The 25589-nt window shown below is 43.4% G+C and overlaps 1 protein-coding gene across 2 annotated transcripts in view; it reads right to left on the bottom strand.

The window, feature by feature from the left end:
- Positions 1–23392, bottom strand: part of LOC115092614 (acetylserotonin O-methyltransferase-like) — a 49347-nt gene extending 25955 nt beyond the window's left edge. Inside the window, exons 1-6 of one of the 2 annotated variants that reach the window (XM_029603650.1) lie at positions 23201–23391; positions 22102–22276; positions 18097–18226; positions 14679–14747; positions 7102–7220; positions 4824–4964 (exon numbers count right to left, since the gene is read on the bottom strand). In XM_029603650.1, coding sequence (XP_029459510.1) covers positions 4824–4964; positions 7102–7220; positions 14679–14747; positions 18097–18226; positions 22102–22276; positions 23201–23272 — 706 coding nt within the window. In that variant the 5' untranslated portion in view covers positions 23273–23391. Of the gene's footprint in view, positions 1–4823; positions 4965–7101; positions 7221–14678; positions 14748–18096; positions 18227–22101; positions 22277–23200 lie in introns of both variants that reach the window. The other variant, XM_029603651.1, reaches the window with a different exon arrangement.
- Positions 23393–25589: the final 2197 nt, after the last annotated feature.

Genomic DNA, 25589 nt, shown 5'->3' with positions numbered 1-25589 from the left:
ACTTTACAACCCTGATTAAATGTGAGCATGAGCAGAATCAGACTAGGTTTTGGTTCTAGATCTGCAATATGGATGAGGGACAAAAGCAGTTGTACAGCTTAGATCCACTGATAATGGAATTTCACTGAATCTAACCCATAGCAGTTTTGGATCTATGAGGAAAGAGCATAGTGAAAAAACCCCATGGCCCGACAATGAAGAATTGAGGGGCTGAGGTTATGGAAAATGCATGCAGGGACATGTAAGAATTTATTAGAATGTCTGTGCGTATGCTGGACAGGAAGGTCATTATGACTGTGGTGTCCAGAAGTGTTATATAAGGGATTTATGGCAGTGACAGTAATCCCAGTTAGTAAATATATAGTGAGTCATGAAGAAGTTAGAGCTCCTTGCGTGGACTGACTGTGGTTATGCAGCTGTCCATGCAAGGAAAAGCGTGAATGATGTTGCAATCCACAGAGAAACAGCAGTCACCAATAGTGATTCAATGAATACCCCAGTTGCCGAAGCTGGTGCAACCAGCAGAGCTTGGGATTGTAATATTGTTGACTCACCATGCAGCACATAGAAAGATTAGAGGTAATGTATTTACTGTGATATGGAAGCATGTGACGAGAGATACCATTTTACCTGTGCCTTCTGAAGAAAGTTGGTATTTCTGAGGTCCAAGATGGGCGGAGAGTAACTACTTTCTGTTGAAAGAAAGAATAGTGTAATTAAAACTCCTCAACCCACCCTCCCGCCCTCTGCACTTTGCAGCATCTGGGGGAGTATACCGGGAACTTTGGTACAAGGTGGGGTGGCTGCTCTGATATCCGGCCAATTGGGAGACCAAGATATGTCCAACTGGAGGGGCTGATGTAATCTGGATATCATGTAACCTCCCATGGGAACGTGAGCGGTAAAGTCTTATCCGCATTTCTGTGTGCTGTACAAGGAGACATCGAGACCTGTCATCAGGCTTCGAGGTGGACTTGCACTTGAGGCAGTATTTGCTGGATCTAGTGTTTAGCAGATCAGCGAATGCACCTGGAACTTTGGTTCTGAAGTAGGAACCAGAAGCCAGAGTATTAATCAGTACAGAGCCTCGTTGCTGAAAAAGGGAGGATGTCCTGATGCAATCCCAAAGAAATGATAGAGAGGTTCTCTTGGTATTGTGGCTGACATAGCTGGCATAGCGATATGTGACACTAATACAGTTCTTGGAAGGGTTATGACCTAGAACTTTTTGAACCATTGGCTCAAATTAGAGAACACATCTCAATGGGAATGCTGCAGAAGTGGGTACTTACCATCCGACGTGGATCGCCAAAGGACGAGCCGGTGAAGATTGGCTCCGTGGATTTCAGGAGTCATCGATGGAGTAGACACCCATCTCAACTCTGATGCCTGGTATGGTGGCGCAGATATAGAGGAGACAGACTGACCGTGGCTGGCGCTACCTCGGTAGTTTTTTGTGGAGGGCCACAATCCCCCACCAATGTCGGTGGGGCATGCCTCGGGAACAGGGGAGCCAATTAACAGCCCTCATCACAGCGACTCGATGTCTCGTGACACCAGTGCAGAATTCTTCGGAACTCGTTCCGGTGTTTCTGGAGCATCAAGGACTGCCAATACTGTGTGGAACAGTGTCGACGGCAGTGGTGATGTTTCTCGGCCCGAGCATTGTCCAGCATCAAAAAGGATAGCACCAATATGCTGGATGGCATTGGTGGCGGATGGTCACCATGTCGGTGATGATGCATGCCACGGTGCTCGACCTGGTCTTTCCCTAGCACTGAGATGGATGCCCTCGCTGCCTTGGATGTGACTGATGACGGACTGTCAGCATGCCTGCACTGCTCCTGGCACTATGTAGTGTCGTAGGCTAATATGGTGCTTTAATAAGAACCCAAAGCATGGAGCACTGTGTTCAGGTGAGGGCATTACGTGGTGGTGCTATGTCGGTATTGACGGTGTCGATGGCGGCCAAAGCATCCTCAAGGGTATCGTCAAAAATATATATGAAAAAACATTAATGACTCGGCCAGAGCAATGATGACAGTGACGGAAGGACTGACAGCATCGGCGTAGGTATCTATGGGAATGATGTGGCATCGAATAATCGAAAAAACATCGTTGGCATCGGAAAAATGATACCAGCATCGACAGAGTCGATGACCGCATCGATAGGAACATCAAAGACACCGATGGAAACGATGTGGGCGTCGAGGGCATTGATGTATGGAGGCGGGTGCCGACGGCATCAATGGCATGGACATAGGCATCGACGGCATGGCCACAGGCATTGACGGTATTGATTGGATCGACTCGGGCATCAATGGCGTCCATGGCATTGATGCCACTGACATGGGCATCGATGGCACCGACATTGGCATCGATGGAATCCACTTTGGCATCGATGGAATTGACCTGGCATCGATGCCTATTGATGGAATCGACCTGGCATCAATGCCCATCGATGGAATGGACCTGGGCATCGATGCCCATCAATGGAATGAACCTGAACATCAATGGAAATGTCCTGGGCATCGATGGCATCAATAAAAAAAGGATGGCATCAATAGAAATGACCCTGGCATAGATGGAAATGCCCCAGGCGACGGTGGCATCAACCCGGGCATGGATGGCACCGACGAGACAAGGTGTACATTGATGGCATCCATCTGGGCAGTGATGGCACCGATGAAACCCAAGGAAAAATCAGTGCCATGGATGAAAAACATGGATGGTATTGATAGAAATGATGCAGGGATCAATGGTATCAGTGTACCGTGGGGGGAGGGATACCGATGGCATCTAAGAATCCAGGACGGTCTGAAGGGGGTACCAACGGTAGCGATGGGGGCATTAACTGCGTGAGGGTACCGAGGAAATCGAAGGACCTGAAATCGACAGGGGCCCTGGCGGCAACGGAAACCGTGGAAGTACCTGTCCCACTAGCGCTAATAACCAGGCAGAGTGTCACAGAGGGACACTCGCAGGCTATGTATGGCTAACTGAAAACATAGGGAGAGGGAAGGCCGCAGTTGGTTGGCAGGCCAGGGAGGTGACAGGAACCGACTGAAAAAACAGGGCATAGTACTCACCAAGCGTCGAATAAATGTACGCGAAGGGAGACCCGTGCAGGGAAAAGTGTTTGTGAAATAAAAGTTTAAGTGTTTCCGTATAGAAAAAGTGTTAGAATTTCTCACAGAGCTCCTAACTGCTATGCTTACTGCAGAGCGGAAAAAAGAAACTGAGGGAGACACCTGTGGCTCACAGGGATAATTGCAGGCTGAGCATGCTCAGTGCACTCAGTGTGCCAGTGGCAGTCAAAGCTTTGTAGAAACTTTGACAGAAAAATTTTCCGTACAGGGCTCCATCCTGTGATGTCACCCATATGTGAGGACTACCAGCCTGCTTGTCCTGTGAGAAACCATAATCGCCCGCCACTGAAAAAGAAAACATGTTCTATAATTGCAACTATTTATTTTTTTTTTTTAATTTAAAATCTTTTCTATACCGTCGCTAAGTTATACACCATCGCAACGGTTTACATGTAGGCACATATTTAATGTAGGTAAAAGTGTACTATAGTACATTCTAACAGGTGCCGTCAAAGTTTCGGTTACAATATATCATTAGACAAAATAATTTTTAAAGAAGTGGGTCATGACCGAGTGTACTGAAGGTACTTTTACGGGTAAATTTATCATACATAGTGTTATCAATATGCTAGTTGTGATGTGGGGTTCATAGACTACTCTACTGTATCGTCCTAAGTACTGTGCATCGGTGCTTATCTGCTTATTCCTGAATAATTTCTATTCTCCCGTCTCCTTGTAAAATGTAACTAATGTTAATTTCTCTGTTATTATCAGTTAATGTTGATTCTGTTTAATATAAGTTCATACCTGTTAATAATTGACATTAAGTTTTACTGTAAAACAGGAAGACAATGATCCTCCTAGTTCATTTTTTCTCTGTAAACCGATGTGATATGCCAGATCAAATGTCGGTAAACAAAAATAAATAAATAAATATTATCCATAATGAGTGCTTGCATTATGTTAAATGCTTTAGAGAAAAAATTCTATATAAAATTCATACATTTTTAAAAATCTTCCATTTTTACTTTATATGGTAGTGAAGGGCTTTAGTGACCCCTTTGGTCCTGCAGATTAAAAAGGAGATTTTGCAGGTTTTGATACATCTTATTGAGCTAACATAAGAACCATTCAAAGATGAACTTTCAAAGCTTTCTGGGCTCTATTTTTAAATTCGGTCACACACAGGCCCATTGAGTAGGTCCTGAGAAAGTAATTGGGCTCCCTGCTTTGGTGCCCTACCAGTTGTATGCCTCATCTCCCTGATTGGCTTGCAGGTGTGGGTGTGCATCTATGAGTCATTTAGAGCAGTGTTTCTCAAACTGATACAGGAGTAACCCCCTTAGCAGGTTGGACTTTCAGAACACCCACAACAATAAGAGAGATTTGCATGCAATGAAAGCAGTGCAGTCAAATCTATCTCAAGCATATTCATTGTGCGTAGCCTGCAAACCAGACTGGCTAATGGGTACTCTAGGACCAGCTTGAGAAACACTGGCTTAGAAAATAGAAAAAGCACACATATGGCATGTAAGCTTCCAGCCATTGGCCAAAATGTTGTTAGCTATTAGTGTAATATCCACTCTAGAAAAAGTGTATCAATTCACAGCATCTGCAGATCTTGGCTCTGGGATCATTTCAGTATTCACGCTTGCTGCTGACATGTTGTATTTCATGAATCTGACACATAAATTGCAATAATAATAAAAACAGAATAATATGACTCAAACCCACCTTCCTGGAAACGGATCCGATGTTCATCTGGGGATATAAAGTGCTTCTTTGCAGTTTGCACAACTTTAGGCAGGTCGTAGATTGTCACCGTAGACGCTGGGTACAGAGAAATGCACTCCTTTGCCACAGCCCCTGAACATCCTTGCACAGAATGCAAACAAAATGCTGCATGAATACGAGAGTATAAATCAAAAACCCAAACTACTACACTGGTTTATGGTGCCAGATGTACAATTTCCGAATTACTATTGGTCCTTGGCAGGGCTTAATTTGTAGCCAAAAAGGAAGTGGAACTATGAAGGAGGGTGAGATGGGCAGGACTAGAGCCAGATGTGACCTATGCAAAGGGGCAGGCCAGGGCTGGGAGTAAACTCTCTCACACACGCATACCCAAACGCACTCTTCACACACACTTAATATGATCAATGAACACTGGTAGGCGAAGAACACCTGGGGGTTAGGGATGCAAGATCACTAGGGTAAGGAAGAGAAGGCTGATAGAGAAAGGTACTCTTTCTGTCTAGCCTTGTCCCCTCTACCCTGTGATCCAGAGCCGCCATCTTCAGGCCATAAATTCCACAGCAGATACTTGTCCCACCCATTCCTTCTACACCAGTGGTCCTAAAGTCTCTAAATCTAATCTTCATTCCTGGTGCTTCTCGAGCCTCTCCTCTCCCTGGAAAATTACCCTCTCCAGCAACTCTCTCCCTCTCCCTCCTTGGCCAAATAAGGTACAGGTCTCCTCTTTAAGCCAGAATCAGCTGAGTCACCTCTGCCTTGGGGGGCTGGAGCAGGTTGGTGTGCACTGTCCGCTGTTATCAGTCTCCTTGGACAGGGGTGCGGGGCCTGGAATTCAAAAACATGGCCTGTTCTTTGTTTCCTTGGGGGTGAAAGGAAGAGAGGAACAGCACTGGATCTCATCACTCACTCACTCTCTCTCCTCTCACCTTCCACCTTCCACAATGCCCAATCCTATCCCCTTCCCTCCTCTCTTCTTTCTCCACCCCCTCTGATCAATTCCCTCACAGAGTGCCTTCAACTCTGATCATCTCACTGATATCTCATAGTCTCTGATTCCCTCACTCCTATCCCAACATCTTTGATCCCCTAATTCCCTCTTTCCCCTTCATCCCCACACAACCCACAGCCTCTCCAATCCCTTAACTCACTCTTTTGCCCTCCCACATCCCACATTCACTTGCCTCCCTTCCTTCTGATCCACTCACTCTCTTGCCCCCACGACAACTCCTCACTCACATCCCTTCCCCTCCCTCTAATCCCTTCACTCATCTCACATCCCCTCATTCATGCTCTTGGCCATTTCACCCTCAGCAGTGTAGACACCAGCAACAGAGGCAGCAGGGCCTGGGATGACACATGATAAGCGGGAAGTCAACACACCCAGGAGTGGCAGAAGCAGTGAGGCTGACAGACATTCACCCTGAGTCTTTTTGATCTTGGCTGTTCTTCCTCAAAGTCTCCGAAATTGTGCTGGGAAACTGCACCAAAATCAAAGCCTTGTGCCTGCCTTTGTCTCAGGATAAGGAGCTCCAGCACACTCTGTTCTGCTCTGCTTCCTCCAAGAGCTGGGGGAGAGGATGCGCGTAAATGAACCATGCAAGACTGTGTCTGTTCTGTTTCCACAGGGGAACCAGAATTGATATGCACTGCCGGCTCTGTTTTGCTTTCTCAGGACCCAGAAAAAAGGTGGCAGCCATTTCTGGGTTGTTCTGCCAGAAATTAAGTCCCCTATAATAGACACAAAAAGGGGTTGAATTAGCACCAGTTTGAAAGTTGTGAACAGTAATGCCAGGCATCATGGACAAGATTGAAGCCTTGATAATTGGCACTCCTGCTCACAAGTTTCAATCTAGTATAATTAAACCCCTTTTGTGCGTGTTTTTGCTCAGCTTCAGTATCATCCCTTCCCCTTCTGTTCCCTGCAATACAGGAGGAGAAGTGGGAGAGGGGAAACAAGAGGGAGGGATTTGATTAGTGAGTGGAGTAAATGTTCTCTTCTGTGTGCTCCAGGCTCACCCCCTCCTCTTTCTTCCCTGCAGACTGCCTGGAGGGGAGGAGCTGGAGATGAATACCCTGCTTCTCTGCCTCTTAACTCTGGTTCTTGGTGTTTTTATAAGTAAAATGTTCCTGACCAATCAGTCCTCTGTTATCATAGGGAAATGATATATAGCGCCTCCGTATAGCTTTTCTCTTTCTCTATGTCTGACACAATCTCAATACAGGTTTGTAAAACACTGTGAGCTCTGCGGTCACTTACCTCCCAGGTCACACACAATGGGGAAAAGGGAGAGGTCAAAGAGTGTCAGCACATCTTTTCTGCATAAATGCAACATAGAATCCATACAGTGCATGAATGTTATCATTTCTTCCTCGGATCTAGTGATTGAAAAGAAAGCCAGGTTGAAGGTTACATTTACATGCAGCACACACTGAGATAACTGCATTACTCTAGTTGGGGACCACTAATTCCTGGCATCTGTGCCACCAAGGAACTCCTCTCTGGCACGCTGCTCCCTCCCTACACTGCAAGCCGTTTCAAGACTTGCAGGCCATTTGTGCCAATTTTGTGATGCACAAGGGGGGGGCATGGCTGTTTTTTTGTCAGGGAAACTTCCTCCCCACCCACCAACATGCTACTCAGCCCAAAAAGGCATCTAACCTGTGTATGGATTCACACAGCAACCAACAAGGACCCTGACTTTTATGGTCTGGGGAAACAAATAAGCATGGGGGGGGTAACTTGCTGATGCGGCCTGTTACTACCCTTAACTAATAAGCCTGATACTTTTGATGCCAATCAACATTGGTCTCTGCTTCAGCAGCAAGACATAACGGGGAATTGGACTCAGACAGCAAACAACAAGGGCCCTGACTTTTACAGTCTGAGAAACTGATAAGTATGGGGGTGACCAGTACGGCGTGGCAGATACTACCATAAGCCTGCTGGGCAGACTGGATGGACTGTTTGGTCCTTTTCTGCCGTCATTTCTATGTTTCTGATTCCATGCTGATTTGATAAGTACATTCCAATGATTCCTATGCTAATGTAACCCCACCCCAGTGTGCAGGTCCAGCATGAGTGGGACCATAAAGTTATTTATAGACTCTTCAAAGCTGGGACCCTAACTAGCTCTTTTTCCCTTTGCTCCCATGGTGTGGATCCTTTCGACTGGGGGCAGAAAAGGGTCCTCTCAGATCCAGTACTGGGTGGCAGACTTCCTTCCTGGATTTTCCCTGGGTGATGTGAATTTGTACACACTGTGTGCTGTGTGCCCGAAGAAGACGGCGGGCCACTGGGATAATGTCCAAAATAATAACTTTGCTGTAAACAATAGGGGTGTGCATTCGTTTTGAACGCATATGTAAAACGCAACTTATTATTTTTTTTATTAACTTAAAAAAAGTGATGATGCGCAACGCATCGCATTTTCAACTTATTCAACATAGCTACGTTGAATACGTTGAACCTAAATAAACACTTAAACCCCCCACCCTCCTGACCCCCCCCCCCCCAAGACTTACCAAAACTCCCTGGTGGTCCAGCGGGGAGTCAGGAAGTCATCCCTGTATTCCTTTGCGAGGAGCACGTGACGTCGGCGTCACGTCGGAGTGACAACCGGAACTTTTGGCCAGCTTGGGGGGGTCAGGAGGCCCCCCAAGCTGGCCAAAAGTTCCGGTTGGGTCCAACGGGGGTCCCGGAGCGGAGGCGCGGAGAAACACGTGACGTCCGCGTCACTCCGACGTGACGCCGACGTCACGTGCTCCTCGCAAAGGAAAACAGCGATGGCTTCCTGACTCCCCGCTGGACCACCAGGGAGTTTTGGTAAGTCTTGGGGGGGGATTAAGGAGGGTGAGGGGTTTAAATTTTTATTTAGGGAACCGGTGAACGTATGGACAGACCCTCAACTTATGGGATTCTCCATATGTCCATATTGAACGAAATCGACCCTCAACTTCAACTTATCAACTTATCAACGCAAACTTTTTGTCTGCACATCCCTAGTAAACAACAATGGACTGATGGCACAATAAATCTGAATTTCCAACACCACAGTTCTCTCTCTTTATCTATCTTGAATTGTAATTCTGTGTCTTCTATCTGTATGAGTCTTTTAGAAATGCTGGGAATCCAGTCACCCTCCTGGCTTAAAATGAGCAGTGGTCCGCTTTGGTTAGGGCCCCTTTAATGGATGGGAAAACCTTCCCAAATGGCAAAAATCTGTCTCTGCACATAGAGTGAATTTTCTGTCTTGTGAAGACTCCAGTTGGGTGTCCTCCAATAACAGATGAGTTCTTACAGTTAAATGTCCCCTATATTGATGGGGATCCCTGATGGAAAGAATCCTGTTTGGAACTGAGGTCTCACAGATCCACTGAGGGGTAGGAAGAGGAGGCAGAAAAACACTTCCTCCAAGGTCTTGTAAATCTATTTCTTCTGTTTCCAAAAAGCAAATAACACCAGATTTCCCTTGCAAGGGGTCACCCCCACTTCAGGGGCAGATCGTCCCTATCCCTGTGTGTCCTCAACTCAGGGTTCCCCACTCCCTGAATCTCGGAAAGGCCCAGGTGTTCAGCAGGGTTCCTTCCAAGCAAAATATCCAAATATCCAAATCAGTCCCTGGACAACCACGCTGCACCTCGGGTAGAGAGAACAGCAGTGGAGCCCCGACCTGTACTGGAAGATCTCGGAGGGCTTCCAAGGCTCCAGGTAGGCCCAAAATGTAACTCAGGAAAAAAAAATCCAAACTTCCTTTCAAACTGCCAACTTAGACTACTCCTAGAGCCCTTTGTGGAGCTCTGCTATAAAACCTCCTGCACGGGATATCCATTACAGCACTCTCAATGGGTGGGGCTGCCAATGAATGGATCCTCCCTTAATTATCCTTCTCTAACTGTACTAACATGTATGGTCCCAGGGCTTACTGATAATCTGGAAAAGTGCCCAGGGACGTAAACGGGAGGGTACTTTGCACACTGCAGAAAATCTGCTTTCTAGCCTACTTTTCCTGTTTCCTCTACGGGCGTGATCATGCATTTGATATTTTTTCTCCTGAGGTAGGGTTTCATTTAATCTCAAATTGTAATTTTCTTTGTTTTGAAAGTTCACCAGAGCTAGAGGATGAAAGTAGTTTGCCTCTGAAAAAATATCCCTTTTCCCTTTTTCCTTTAAAAGTTGGTGGAAGCACTGTGTGCACTGCCTTGCAGAGGGACAGAGTCCACTTTCTAGCTCAGGCCTTTGGATCCCAGGGTTGGTCAGGGTTGGGGATGCTGTGGAGGCAGCATTCAGAGTCCCTGGAGGGAAGGAGGCTTGGGGGGAAGGAGTGGTGATACTTCGCGGCTGGATTTAGGGCCTGTGATTGAGCGATTTTGGAAGGAGCCCTGGTGCACAGTCCCCAGCCCAGGACTGTCCTTCAGTGATTGGACTAAAGTTAAGTTGGGATAAAAGATAAAGACTCATGGTGACAAATCCCAGCTCTAGTTCTGATTGAGCTGGAAGCCCGAAGGAGCAGGTAAAAAAAATTTGGGATATTATTATTATTAGATATGCCTCTTCTATCAGTGTTATGCTGATTCATTTGCATATTTTAGTTACTCTGAAGGCCAGATCTACTGATGAGATCTCAAGAACTAGATTCACAGTGCACTATAGTCTAATAATAACTCTTTTACCTGGGTTAACCAGTATTTATCTAAAAGTTGTCCCTGCTTTACCCAGGTAAAAGTATGTGGGTGGGTTCATATCAGGGGAGGAAAATAACACATGTAGATTTTCAAAACTGTGCAGATTATTCTCCATGCAAAAAACAATCGCAGAAATAAAGCAGGTGCAAATGTCTGTGGATACTTCGTCCCTGTGTGCTTTCACTTTAAAAATTGGTGCAAAGATGGCAGGGCAAGACCTTGCAAACAATGGGGGCAGTTTGAAAATTGCCCCGTATGTTCAAGCATGCACACAGGTTAATGTCAGTGAGTGGCCAATTTCCTGATCCTCTTGTGAATTTCAATGATAAATTTCATAAAAATGTTTTTTTTCTGTTTATTTAAATTTTAATTCATAATTTTTAAATCTGTTGCTAAAGTGATGCTTCTTAAATCTCCTGTTCCCCTCAAATATTAAAGAAAAACAAATTAAGGCTCATAGTTTTCCTAAGACTATTCTGTTCACATATTATTGTAAAAGGGGATGGATTATACTCTAAGAGGATGTAAAAGAATAAGTATGCAATATTCCCCAATAAATATTTAAGAGGTACATATTATAAAAAGGTTATTATTATTATTATATACTAGATTTAATATACTGCTTGTAAAGAACACATCCAAACAGTTTACAATCAAAATATATATAAAATAAAATCAAAGTATAAACAAAGGTATCCAATAAAACTGAATTTATACATAAGGCCAGTAAGAAATTAACTGCTCTGCATTTGACAATCAGCAGTCAAAAGCCTGGCTGAAGAACCATATTTTCACTGACTTCCAGATTTTCATATAATTTGATTCTACACGGATGACTAAAGTAGTCAAAAAATTGTAGTTAATTCCTTGTATTAAAGGATTGTGGTGAATAGGACTAAATGCAATAAGTTCAATATACAGCACCACATAGCTAAATAAATTCAGACTTATCCAGCTAAGTAGCACTGTTTGAATATTCATCTGTGTTCAGTTAACATCACTAAGCCAGATAAATATTTATCCAGCTAAATGAGGGTTAAGACGTGGACGTTGCAGGATGGACATACTTATCTGGCTAACATGGATAAGTTAGCCGGATAGGTTAGAACTCCTATTAAACAAGTCTAAAGTTAGCAGGATAAACTTATCCAACTAACAGATAGCCAGTTATAGTCAGCAGCGCAGCCGTGCCGCTGAATATATCCTTGCCAAATCAGCCAAACATGTTGATCCAACTAATTTGCTCTGCTGCCTTGCAGCTGAATATGGACCGCAATGTGCTTTGTCGACCACTAGATGGCAACAGGTTAAAATGTAAAAGTGCAGGCTATGTTTAAACCAAGGTTTTATTTATAGATCATGCTAGCTCATTAGCAATTTACTATAACAATCACAATACCACTATTATTTATCATGGTTTCTGTTTTATAGAGAGGAAAATACTCCTTCTATAACTACAAATTTTCTCTTGGGACATTTAGAAAAATATGATCCAGAGAGTGATGTTTTTAAGTTAAATTATCTCCGAGTGAAAATAATATGATTTACATGTTCGAGGGATTTTGTAGCAGATGACCAGATTATACTGTAGAGTTCAGCAGCAGGAACTCTTATTTATTTTATTTCTTTTAAAAATATATATGCCGCATCATCCAAAATTCTGAGCAGCTTACAGTAAAAACATGCATAATTATTAGCAACAAAACTACATAAATTTCAACATCATAAAACAAAAATAAAAATACAGAAAAACAAAAAAAATTTAAATTTAAAACAAAATAAAAATAAAATGGCCCACGTTTGCTCAAAAAGCTTGTTAATATTCCTGCCAATCATATATTAAAAAATGCTATCTCAAACAAATGTGTTTTAAGCTATTTTTTTTTAAAGACTTAGGACACTTTTCTGTGCTGTAGTTGTATAGAATGTCATCTTCTTAATCTTCTTTCTTCTGGTGCACATGTGTGTGTATCTACTGGACTCTGGTCTCATGGGGGTCTGTGCATGTGAAGTTACCATGCTGGTCTGTGGGAGTGAATCTTTATCTCCTGTGCTAGTTAGTGTGCCTGCATTTGTGAATCTGCTTATATTATCTTGTAAGACTGCACCAATGTTGGCCACATATTATAGAGTGAATTCATTACATAGCATCCCATTGGTTGAGATTATTTATAGATAGGGAGGGGGCAGGAAAGGTAAGACAACATTTTACCAGTTCTTCAGATCATCAGCAATAGGGAGGATGAAAATGGCCTTGGTTGGCTTTTGGAGTGGTCACTCTCCAGCCTTTAGTTGTATATTCAATTGAATGGGTCTTGAGGATATATAAAAACAGTGGGAGGGGTAAGACCAGTTTTTAACTGCTCTTTGTCTTCAGCCATTATCAGCTCCAGCTGACAATCCTTGGTTAGAGCTGGCTTCTGCTATCAGGTGGGTGATTCCACCTAACATTTTATTTGCTTGAGCTGACTTTGGCCATCAAGTCAAAGGATTACATAGTTTTTCAGTGCACTGCCCTTCCCTAGAGACTACACACACAGTATTCAGTTCTTCAACTGCCAAGATTCTTTGTGTGGGGCACAGTCAAAGTATTAACAGTTTATCAATGTTCAGTATTCTCTCTATGACAAGTTTCTTCAGCCATCTTTATATTTCAGAACATGCACGCAAACATTTCAGATGCAGTTTGTAATTCAGCACATCACTCACCTTACAAGGTCAATTTACAAAGGTCCGGATTTTAAAAGAGTTACCGGCCTTACGCACACCGGGCCTATTTTAAAAAGGCCCGGCGATGCGCGTAAAGCCCCGGGGCTTTACTAAAGGGACGGTTTGCGGGTGGGGGCAGAGGCAGGGTGGGGTGGTCCGGGGCCGGGGTGGGGCTAGAGGTCTCCGACACAGCGGCCATTGCCGCTGTGTCGGAGGATCACATAGCAGCAAGCTGCCGGCGTGTGCAACTTGTTCCTGCCTCCAGGCAGGCACAAAAGGGAAGATAACAATTTTTGGGGGGGTTAGAGTAGAGCTAGGTGGGGGAAAGGTTATGGGAAGGGATGGGAAGATCAGGTTAGGGGAGAGGGAACGGGGGAAGGCATTGCTGCTCGGCACACGCAAGAAGCATAATTGTGTACCCCCTTGCGTGTGCCAACCCCCAATTTTATAACATGCGTGCGCCTGCACGCGCATGTTATAAAAACGGGCATATATATGCGTGTGCCGGGTAATGCGTGCACATGTAGGCTGCGCATGCTTCTTTTAAAATCTACCCCAAAGGGTATAGGCGCTTAACTTTGTTCCTTTGAAAACTGACTAGAGCTGAGCTCCTAAATTTAGATTCCTAAGAAGTGGGCAGTGCCGGAGTGGGGAAAGTAAGGGGATTATTTTCCAAGCCACATTATGGCCTTTTCGCATGCGATAAGGCGTTTTCTGTCCAAGTGGATTGGTTTTGCAATTTGCGAAGCCATATCGCACAGTTTTAATGCGGGAAATAACTACACCTCTTTCATTTGCATTAAGCTGTACGATATGACTATATCACAATTTTTTCACAAATAGCACTTTCAGTATTTTAAGCTGTTTGGGGGGGAGGGAGAGAGAGAGAGAGAGAGACCTAGCTTGTTATTGCCCAGGTAGAGAGTCCATCCAGCTAGGTTGAGAGAACATTGTACTAATCTCATCTTGGAGTGAGTTTCCTCATTCTGAAGGACATCAAATCTTCACAAGAGAGCACTGTTCTGTTCATACATCTCACTCTGAATGTCAAAGTGGCCCCTAACTCCTACACTACTACCTAAACCTCACCTCGAGTAACTAGGTAGGCCTCATATAGAGATATAAATATCTAAGTACTAGAAGGCCCTTATAGGTAGATTCATTCTCTCTCTCTCTCTCTCTCTCTCTCCCCCCCCCTCCCCCCTCCCAGTGGTTGTTGGTGGGAATTGCCCTATATCTCAAGAAGTGAATAGCAGGCCTAAAATTAAGTGCCTCAGTTTCAGGCACCTAAGTTATGTGAATTTTCAACCTAAAACATAGTTATCCAATTTCATTGAACTTTAGATACCTAAAACAAAAAGCCTTGGTTAGGCACTCAGCAAGTCAGCATCCTTTGAAAATCTGCCTTCATGTTCCCAGAAAAACTATAGTAATTAATGTTACCTGTAGGTAGCGTCAAAAAATTTTTTTGTAGGTACTCCAAAAGCTCTTACAAACTGGTTTTCACCCTCTCTAGAAAACAAAATAATTTGCATGAATCTCGTTAGCTTTTCTTCTTGGACATAGGTGTTAATTTGTGCTTAAGAAAAATGTTATTTGTAGGGGATGTGCACAGGCAAAATGTTGTTTCGTTCTGTATGTTTCATGTGTATAGTTTTTAATTTTTTTAAATGTCTTTTTTTTCAGTTTGTTTTGGTTTTTGGAAAATAGTGTGTGCTATTTACATAGAAATATAGAAACCTAGAAATGACGGCAGAAAAGGACCAAACGGTCCATCCAGTCTGCCCAGCAAGCTTATGATAGTATCTACTGCTCCATACAAAACACCCCTATATTTACCAGTTTCCCAGACTGTCAAAGTCAGGGCCCTTGTTGGTTGTTGTTTGAGTCCAATTCCCCATTACCTCTTGCCATTGAAGCAGAGAGCAATGTTGGAGTTGCATCAAAAGTATCAGGCTTTTTGGTTACCCTTCATGCTTATTTGTTTTTCAGACTCTACAATTCAATGCTCTTGTTGGTTGCTGTCTGAATCTAATTCCCCTTTTCCTTTTTTCATCCTGCATTTGAAATAGAGAGCATTTATGCAGTTGCATCAACAACATAAAGGCTTATTGGTTAAGGGAGGTAACTGCCACATCAGCAAGTTACCCCCATGCGCTCGTTTCCTCATTTACATCCTCTAATCTCTAGGGATCCACAGTGTTTATCCCATGCCCCTTTGAAATCTTTTACTGTTTTTGTCTTCACCACCTACTCCGTAAGGGCATTCCAGGCATCAACCACCCTCTCCATGAAGAAATATTTCATAAGAACATAAGAATATAAGAAATTGCCATACTGGGTCAGACCAAGGGTTTATCAAGCCCAGCATCCTGTTTCCAACAGTGGCCAATCCAGGCTACAAGTACCTGGTAAGTACCCAAACACTTAGTAGATCCCATGTTACTGATGCCAATAATAGCAGTGGTTATTCCCTAAGTCAACTTTATTAATAGCAGTTAATGGACTTCTCCTCCAAGAACTTATCCAAACCTTTTTAAACCCAGCTACACTAACTGCACTAACCACATCCTCTGGCAACAAATTCCAGAACTTAATTGTGCATTGAGTGAAAAAGAATTTTCTCCGATTAGTTTTAAATGTGCTACTTGCTAACTTCATGGAGTGCCCCCTAGTCCATCTATTATCCGAAAGAGTAAATAACAGATTCACATTTACCCCATCTAGATCTCTCATGATTTTAAAGATCTCTATCAAAATCCCTCTCAGCCATCTCTTCTCCAAGCTGAATAGCCTTTCCTCATAGGGCAGCTGTCTCCTGAGTCGGCCTCCCTGGAGTTTCATTTCGTAACTCCTTTTTCTACTGAATTCTTTCCAACGGAAAAGGTTGATTGTGAATCATTAAAACCTTTCAGGTATCTGAAGGTCTGTAGCATTATCTTCCCTGCACCTCTTCTCCTCCAGGGTATACATATTTAGGTCCTTGCATATTATATGCACTATTTTCCAAAACCAAAAACAAGAAAAGGAACTAGGAAATTTCCCTCATATAATCTCTCTTTAATGCATTCCTAGGAGTAGAAGTGCTCAGGATTCTCTTTTTTAGTGTTTTTTCCTTACCTAGAATCCCCTGTTTCCTTTAGGGATCTGTAAACAAATTTAAATTAAACTTGTTTGGAGGTAAAATAAACTAATTCTCATTATGGATTATGTCCAATGTTGAGTCTTTTGACCTTATATGCAGGGCTGACTTTAAGGCAAATGGCACCCTGGGTGAAAAGTTCCCCCACTCCCCCCTCAGTCCTCTCATTGGCTGTGGTGGGATGGGATCTGTTGCGACCACGCCAGGATGGTCTTCCACCACAATGGCACAGGATTCATCACAGTCAAGCAGTTCCTCTCTTCAGCCAAGGCGGGAGGGATCCACTGTACCCGTGCTGGCCTGTCTTCAGCCTTGGTGGGATAAGATCTGCTGTGGTCATGCCTTCCTATCTTCAGTACCTCTAGGCCTTCCGGCTCAATCTTGCCCAGTCCTGTCATCTCTGAGCCTCCTGGCTCTGCCTTGCCTAGCCTGTGGCCTTTGGCCCTCCTAGTATCTCCTTTCCAGGCCTCTGGGCCTTAGCCTTAGTGCCCTACGGGCCTTCTGAACCATTGCCTTCAGGCCTCTATGATCCTTGTTCTGTTCTGTATTGTCCCAGTCCTGATGTCTGTCTTATCTAGTCTTGTCCTTATCTGGCCTAGTCCTGTCCCTGGTATCCTTTCCCTGTATTGCCAGTGCCTTGCCTTGTCCCAGTCTAGTTCCACTGGTGACCAGCCCTTGTCTCCAGTCCTGCACTACCTCAGTCTCTGGCCATGCCTTGCTTCAGTATCCAGCCCTTTTTGCTGGACCCTCAGTTGTGAAAGCTACGACTTCTACAGACTCGTGTACTGATACGCAGACATAAGGGAAAAAGCACAGGACTGCTTCTACAACCAAGTCCATAGGCAACGCATGTCAAGCAACACTGCCTGAATTTTCAAGAAAGCCCATCACCCAGTAAAAAATGTTACTAGGTGCAATTTTTATGAATTATCATAAGGCTTGCGGATAAGTGCAGAGAGAAACATAGGAGTAACCTGCACAGAGTGGCAGTTTCTAACTTAAGAAGCTTGTTGGGCAGACTGGATGGACCATTTGATCCTTTTCTGCCATCATTTCTATGTTTCTGTTTTAATCATTGAATTCAGTGCCAATAAATTTTTGCCATTACCTTTATGCACATTTTGTCCATATGCAATGAGAATTAAATTATTTTCTACACAGTTTTCTGAAAATCATTGACATAAAAAAGAATTATGTTAGCAAACATTTGAAACTTATAAGCTGTAACACTAATCGTATTACTAAAAATCCACTCATCCTTCTAAAAATATTTCTTTTATTCATTCATCTCATTCCTGAGCAGCTAAAACGAGATTGAAGAATGCAGGCACTGAGTTTTTAAGGGCTTCTCTAGGAAATGTAAATAGCATTAGGCATGGCGTGGAATTTGCAGAAGATTGTGATACTCCAAGGGAGGGAGATATGATTTGGTGGGGGCGAGGTATATATTTAGTAGATAATAAGTTGAATTGGGGAGATGAACTAAACTCCCCTTTTTCCTATATCATTATGGACATTCCTTTCTGTTTAATGATAAGCAGAAAACTATTTCTTCTTACACCATCCTTTATTACCTACTAACCTGTAAATCAATCTATTTCCCTTTAGGTTTTTCTAATGACAGTTTGTTTTTCTTTAATGCAACAAAAACCAGAAAGGATTAACCCTATTTAAAGTAGATACAACAATTCTAGGTTGCCACGTTAATGGTTCTCTTACCTCACAGCATCTGTTAGGTAATGCCAGCACAAATATATGGACTGAGAGTAGTACATCATCATATGATACAAGGATTTGGGACTAGATTTTGTGAGATACAAACTGGAAAGCTCCGTATTCCTGTAAAAAGCTGAAAATTGAACATTGGCATGTTGATAACACCATGCAAAATGACCCTGAGTATTTAGTCAGCATTACACTAACAGCCAACATTAGTGATAAGTGTTATTGACTCAAAATGTAATAAGAGGTGATGAAATCCTAGAATAATCACACAGTCACATTCTCATATCTGCAGACTTCAGGGGCCTTGACAAAATGTGCATACAATTATACATCTGAACTTGCTAGCATCCAGAATATATTTAATTGATGTATGATAAAAATGTAATTAGGTAAAATATTTTGAAAATTGGCCACAACCTAGAATGTGAATCGGTTATTTATTCTTTTAGATAACAGAAGGATTAGGGGGCACTCCATGAAGTTAGCAAGTAGCATATTTAATACAAATCTTAGAAAATTATTTTTCACTCAATGCACAATTAAGGTCTGGAATTTGTTGCTAGAGAATATGGTTAGAGCAGTTAGTGTAGCTGGGTTTAAAAAAGGTTTTGATAAGTTTCTAGAGGAGAGGTCCATAAACTGCTATTAATCAAGTTGATATTAAAGTAAATTTTGCAAGCAATGCGTGCACCAAAAGCAGGGGATACAAGCATAAATTTGGCTGGCGCGTGCCAAGTTATTTTAATAAGTTGCCCTGGACACGTCTATCTCCCGCTGCGCGCACAAGTGAAAAGTTTCCAAAAAAGGGTGGAGCATAGGCATGGTCTGGGCAAGGCTTGGGTGTGTTGGATCCTGGCAAAAAAATGTGCATGAAAATACTTACGTGCACTGGGGTCCCCTGCTTAATAAATTTACTTCTGCTATGGAGGACGTGTAAGTAATAAAATAAAAAAATTTAGGTCAGGCAGTGGGGTTTTAAGGATCAGGGCTAACAGAGGGAAGAGTGGCTATAAAATTGTGTGTGTGTGTGTGTGTGTGTGTGTGTGTGGGGGGGGGGGGGGGGTTGCAAGTCCTATCCCTAAACTGGGCGAACTAAGAACGAACTGGGTAAACTAAGGCATCAGCGCACATCCCTTGTAAAATTACCTCGACTTATGCAGCAGACACGGGATTTGCACGCACATGCACATGTCCATTGAAACTTGTGCTGACGTAATTTTTTTCAGCCTGTTTTATAACATGCACGCATATATGCATGTTATAAAACATGCATATATGTTATATCATTGTTATTCGCTTTTTCCTCCCTCTCCCACCCTTCCTCTCCCACCCCAACCCCTCTATCCTGTAAATATTTCATAAACTCTCTCCTGTAAATATCAGGTATATATCCCCCTGCCCCCTAAACAATGTTTCTCTATTCAATCCTTTCCCTCAGCCCCCTCTTTCTCTCTTTTCAATATTCCTTATTTCCTTCAGCTCCAGCTAATTAGTAATTTTAAACTTCCCTATGCATCATTAATTATCTGTGTACTTACGCAACGCAAAAGATTCTTGTTTTGTTATGTCCTCCCTTAGCCGCCCATTAACTACGTTGCCTCATCTGTTTTTTACTGTGTTAAAATCGTTCACTGTAAAGCTCTGTTGGCTGCATTTCTAGTTCTGTGGAAACCGATGTGATGTTCCGAATGAATGTCGGTATATAAAAATGTTAAATAAAATAAATAAATAAATATGCATTTATGTTATAAAATGGCCAAGTGCTTTGGTGCGAGCCACTATAGCTGTGTAGATGTGTGCCCATGCGGCTTTTTAAAAGTTACCATCTCCGGGAATAGCCACTGCTATTACTGGCATTAGTAGCATAGGATCTATTTAATGTCTGATTACCTGCCAGGTACTTGTAACCTGGATTGGCCACTGTTGAAACTTCTTATATTCTTATGTTCAAGAAAAAATAAATGCTTCCTTTTCTTCCAATGAATTTGCAATCTCTGTCTTCATAAAAGCACACAAAGCTACAAAGTAACCCTTAAGACAGATTCATCCAGATCTATTTTTTAAAATACTAATCTCTTGCAAACACGTAACATATTTAAAGTGCCTAATAGTAAGGTCAGCCTACTAGCTAGGGATGTGCATCGTTTTTATGACGAATTAAAATATTGTACGATATTTCTTAATTCGTCATATATCGGTAAAATTGATAAATGATCGCATTTTCCCCAAATTTTCTTGAAAAATCTTTTTTCAGCTTAGTGCGCGCTAACAGGAGTTAGCACGCACTAACTCCCGTTCATGCGCTAACTCCCGTTAGTGCGCACTAACAAAAAAACATTAATTTTTGTTACTTTGTGTTAGTTTTTGTTAGTGCACATCCAGAGCCATCACCAGGACGTCACCAACTCCCGTTAGCGCGCACTAAGCCGAAAAATGATTACTCCTGTTCCTGGGCCTCCCTGGATGGCATGGATGCTGCTGACCACCATCTTGCCCGTGGAGTTCCTTAGGCGTGCGCGCTATTGGACCAGCCTTAAGCACTTCATGGCGGGAACCTCAGGGGCGTCCTCCCCACCGATGACATCATTCATCACAGACTCTTAAGCCGGCTGGTCCTGTCTGCCTACAACTCGGTAACGAGTTCTCTCATTGCTGAATCCGCTTCGCTCGCTATGGACTTCCAGTTCCAGCTCCTGCTTCCTCGGCATGAGATGCCCTGGGTACCTGCTCCTCGGGGGGCCCTTTTCCTGTCTCTGGATATCCGCTCCTTGGAGGGCCGTGCACCTAGGGGCGCTACCTACCCCATTCCTCAGGGCTTCCTTGGAAACATCGCTACTCTCAGTGAGTACTCAGCCCTGCGGACCATTGCTATATCATCTCTATTGAGGAGCCTCATCGGTGTACCCCGCTCTGCGGACCATTGCCATATTATTTCTACTGAGGACCCTCGGTGAACCCCGTACTGAAGATCATTGCCATATCATCTCTACAGAGACTCAAGGACTTTCCTGAACGATACCTGATGTCAGCTCTTCAAGCTGATGTTCCATATCTCCAACCCCTGGGGCATCCTCTCTAGCTCTCTCAGTCCTCTCTGCTCACTCTCTCTCTCTGCCTTCTCTCCAGTACCTGCTGTACTACGCACCCCACAGCTGAGACCTCGCCTACCGATGGTGAGGCTCACAGGGCTCCTCCCCGTGGGTGGTACCATCTCACACCTCGGCCCAGGGCCCACATACTCACAAATCCTAACACCTATAGTCCTTGTAGTGTGAGTTGCCTCAGCATTCCCTGCATTCTCAAATTTCTGTGTTCTGTGTCTTCAGTTCCTGTGGTTTTGTCTTTAGTTCCTGGTCTTCAACTTTGTCTTCAGTTCCAGTAGTCTTTGTCGTCCATGCTCTTCTGTTCTTGTGGTCAGTTCTTCAGTATTACTCATTTCCTTGTCTGCCTGTCTTCCGTTCTGCTCCTTCCCTTCCTGCACTTCCTATCCATCCCTTCTTCCCTATGGATGAATACCTGGTATTTACCTTGGCCTGACTCGTGGACCTTCCTGCTTGCCGCCTGTCACTGATCACTGCCTGAGGTTTGAACATTCCTGCTTGCTGTCTGCCTCTGACCATAGCCTGTTTCCAGATTGATCTCATACACTTTTGGTGCAACCCAGCGATCTCAACAGATCTCTTCACCTGCAGAGGCCTCCATCTAAGACCTGCCAGCCCCGGCACCCAAAGAATCAACCCAAAGGGAACATGACATAGGCATAGCTCCAGCTGGGCCTCTGCCTCATCAAATTCAGCCTGTTGACGGTGGGGACCTGCAAGAGTAGGCTTTGTTTGTTGAACTGAGCTTTCATGATACAGTTTTATTATTACTTTTATCATGAAAATTTGGTTTGAGAATAAAAAGAAAGGTAGTGAGGCCATGAAACCCACCTTCAGAGAAAACAAATTAGTACAGTAGAAATTTTAGAGAAGCATGACCTAGATCCTTTTGTATTACCTTCTTCATTTTTCAGTTCAGCCTCCAGCAATTTCAGGCCCACACAGGCACTAAGTAATCTCTCCATTCCATCAGCGCTGCTGCCCAAATGCTGAGCAATGACAGCTGAAGAAAGAGCCACCTCCGACTCCAGTAACAGATCAAACACTCCCAGCTCACAGGCGGTAAACATAGTCTAGAAGAGGAAACCATGCAGGGCAATGATAGCATATGAACACTTTCGTATCCAGGAAATGTTTGCTCACTGCAATTATTTCAATTTGCCCCACAGTCTATGGGAGTAATTTTCAAAAAGGATTTACCCATGTAAAATCACTTACAAAGGTAAATTCTATGGACAATTTAATGGCATATATCAAAAGTCCACTTACATGGGTAAAGTGCATTTACATGTGTAATACCAATTTTAAGCATGTAAATCTTTTTAAAATCAGGCCCAATACGTATAACAGAGAATCTAACACCCACTCTTCAAGTCTTCACAATTCCTGAGCTGTGTAATGGCCAAATATCTTCTTAAATTTGTAGCTCAGTGTTCTAGCCCACTGAGTTTTCCAATCTTGAATATTACTAGTATTCTAAGACATTGTATAAAAGATAATTTGATATTTTCTAGTTTTAGTTTTTTCTTATGTAATGTTTAGTTATTTTAATAATTTTTGAGTTACTCTCCATCACTGTATAATAGCTGCATCCAGTCACTTCCCTTGCCAGTGCTTCTCCTCATCTAACTACACCAGTTCATTCCCTAAGAATAGCAGATGTTTTGAACATTATCGCCAGCAGTAGCGTGGGATATAGTACCACCTTATGGTGTGGTGCTATGGGGGCGATAGTGTGCGGCATGGCCGCACCGCTGCAGGCAAAACCGCACTGCCGTGATGCGGCCGGAAGCACACTAGCGCCCTCCCACCCCTGTTTCACCCCCCGCCCCCTTTATTGTGCTAGATCATCATTCCGCACGGAATGATGATTCTAACCCTTAAACAGTAAGAAACATTACAGAAGAATTACTATGATCAATCTTTATTTCTGTTGGTCAAAATAATATCACTAAAATAATCTCAGATGCATGCTTCACATATTTTGCTATTCTTACCTTAGAAGCTAGAAAACCATTCTTGTACTCAAGTAATATCTTGGGATAGTCAAAATCTTCCAAGGAATCCATATCCCTGTGATAGTCTGCAAAAAATCTGGTATAAGCTGCTTTTGTAATAGAAGTGGATTACTCAGCAGCTTAATTAACCCTGCACCAACAATACAATCCAAACTGTTTATATGTGTATAAACCTAGTGAGCGAAATGTTTAAAGCTATTTAAATGGATAATTCACAAGTTAGCCAACTCTTAAGATATCTATCTAACTCTAGGTTATCCAAGTTATCCATCTAACTCCAAATTATCTATTACTGCCAGGACGTTTTTGTTCTGGTATGACACTTTAAAGGCTTGCACAATCAGTGTTCATGATTGTAGTGGGTTGAAATTTTGTGAATTTTCATAATTAATGATGACTCATGATTTCTGAAAATTTTAACCAGTAATGGGGGTTTGTCTAATTGCTGGCCAAACTTAGCCAATTTCAATTAGTAAAAGTATTGTCATGTAAAAGCAAGGTCACAGAAAAGGAAGATGTCTATGACACCTGCTGCAAATGCTGTTATGATTAAAGAGTCCTCTCTAGATGTCTCTGGGAACTATGATTATTATTGCTACTAAGGGCTATGCAGATGTTTATACTCAAAAATGCTTATGTGCTGAATCCATGAGAACTGTTAGTCAAGGTCAGACAAGAAACTGGGAGTAATAGGACATGGGAGCAAAGACCAAATAGTACCAAGGTTTGAGATCAGATGTTCATATGTTCTGATCTGTGATAAGAAGAATGGGAGGGAGGGGGACTCACTCCTACTTCAAGCAGTGTTAGAAAAGTCCTATAAAAATGAGCAAAGCTGTAAGAATCTCAGCATCATTGTTACTTGTCAGACTTCTAGAGCTGAGACTGCAGATGGATTTCTTGGGGCTTCGGCCCTGATATCATCATTGGGAGCCTCAGACCTAATTGGATAAAGAGATGCTTCATCAGTTCCATCTCGCGCATCCTTGGTACCCAAAGAGGAGATCACCCTTTGAAGGGGGGTTCTGTTGTGTTCGTGCCTGTTCTCACCCTCACTCCACCCTCTCTACTCTGTGGCGAATCCCTTCGGGTCTGATGGACAGATGCTGCCGTGGCTTCTCCTCGCTGCTTCTCCCCGGAGTCCCTGGGCTGGTCTGACGCTGCGGATCCGCCATGTTCTGGTGACGTAGGGCACGTGCGCACGCACGATCCAGAGTTGTACAGGCAAGGGCGCGAATCTCGGGGGTGTCCCCCCGTAGTGACGTCATCCGCTTCCAACTTAAAAGATCTTTGCTTGCGCTTACGAATCGAGTTAGCAAGGGGATTCTTTCTCCGCTGCTCTGCCTCCACAAACTTACCAAGGGGTACCCGCTCCTCAGGGGCTCCGCTCTCTCTTCTTGATTTCAGATTGCTAAAACGGGATCCGGTATTCGCTCCTCGAGGGTCTACGTCCCTGAATGCTCAGAAGACTCCCTATTGCCTGGAAGCGATCGCAGACGTGAACACTGTGAGTTTCTATTACAGATAGGAATCGGTACTCGCTCCACGAAGGCCCATGTTCCTAAACTCTGAAGACTCTCTTCTATCTAAAACGCTATCGCATGTACGGAGATCGTGAGTTATTATTGCAGATTGCAGATAGGAACCGGTACTCGCTCCAAGAGGGCCCATGTTCCTAAAACCCTTCAAAGACTTTTATCTCAGAAGCTATTGCATATCTTTATCTTGTGAATTACTATTTCATATTGCAGTTAGGAACCTGTGCTCGTTCCACGAGGGCCCATGTTCCTAAAATCCTCCAAAGACTCTCTTCTATTTCAGAAGCCATTGCATACACAGATATTGTGAGTTCTTATTCCAGATTGCATATAGGAAGCAGTACTCACCTAAAGGCTTCTGTTCCTGAATATACTGAAGACTCTCTGTTGCATAGAAGCCATCACAGAGATATACAATTGTGAGTGTATCATCTTCTTCTGGTTATGTATCCAGCATACCCTGTCTACTCACTACCTGTAGTCTCTCTCTACAGATCAGCTAACCCAGAGATCGCAGTTCCAGTATCTGAGGGACTTCAGCCCTGCCGGGCACATCAGCTCACTGCTGCCACCTCTGGTGGTTCTAAATCCAAACAGTCTAACTTCAGTTATTCAGCCAGAGTGACTCACTGCTCTCTTGATTATCAAATGTTGGTACCTAATCAAACCAAATCACACTACCTCAACACCTTTCCAAGGTGAGTAACTGAACTGAACTTTTCAACCTTTTTACTTAGGTATACACTGCTGCTAGCTTATTTCTAGCTTCTGGCTACTTTTTTTTTTTTTAAATACAAACACTCCGTTCTGCTTACTAGTTGCCTTTTAGA

Source organism: Rhinatrema bivittatum, chromosome 5 (assembly GCF_901001135.1).
Source record: "Rhinatrema bivittatum chromosome 5, aRhiBiv1.1, whole genome shotgun sequence".
Classification (NCBI taxonomy): domain Eukaryota; kingdom Metazoa; phylum Chordata; class Amphibia; order Gymnophiona; family Rhinatrematidae; genus Rhinatrema; species Rhinatrema bivittatum.
This window is presented reverse-complemented; position numbering and strand designations above follow the sequence as displayed.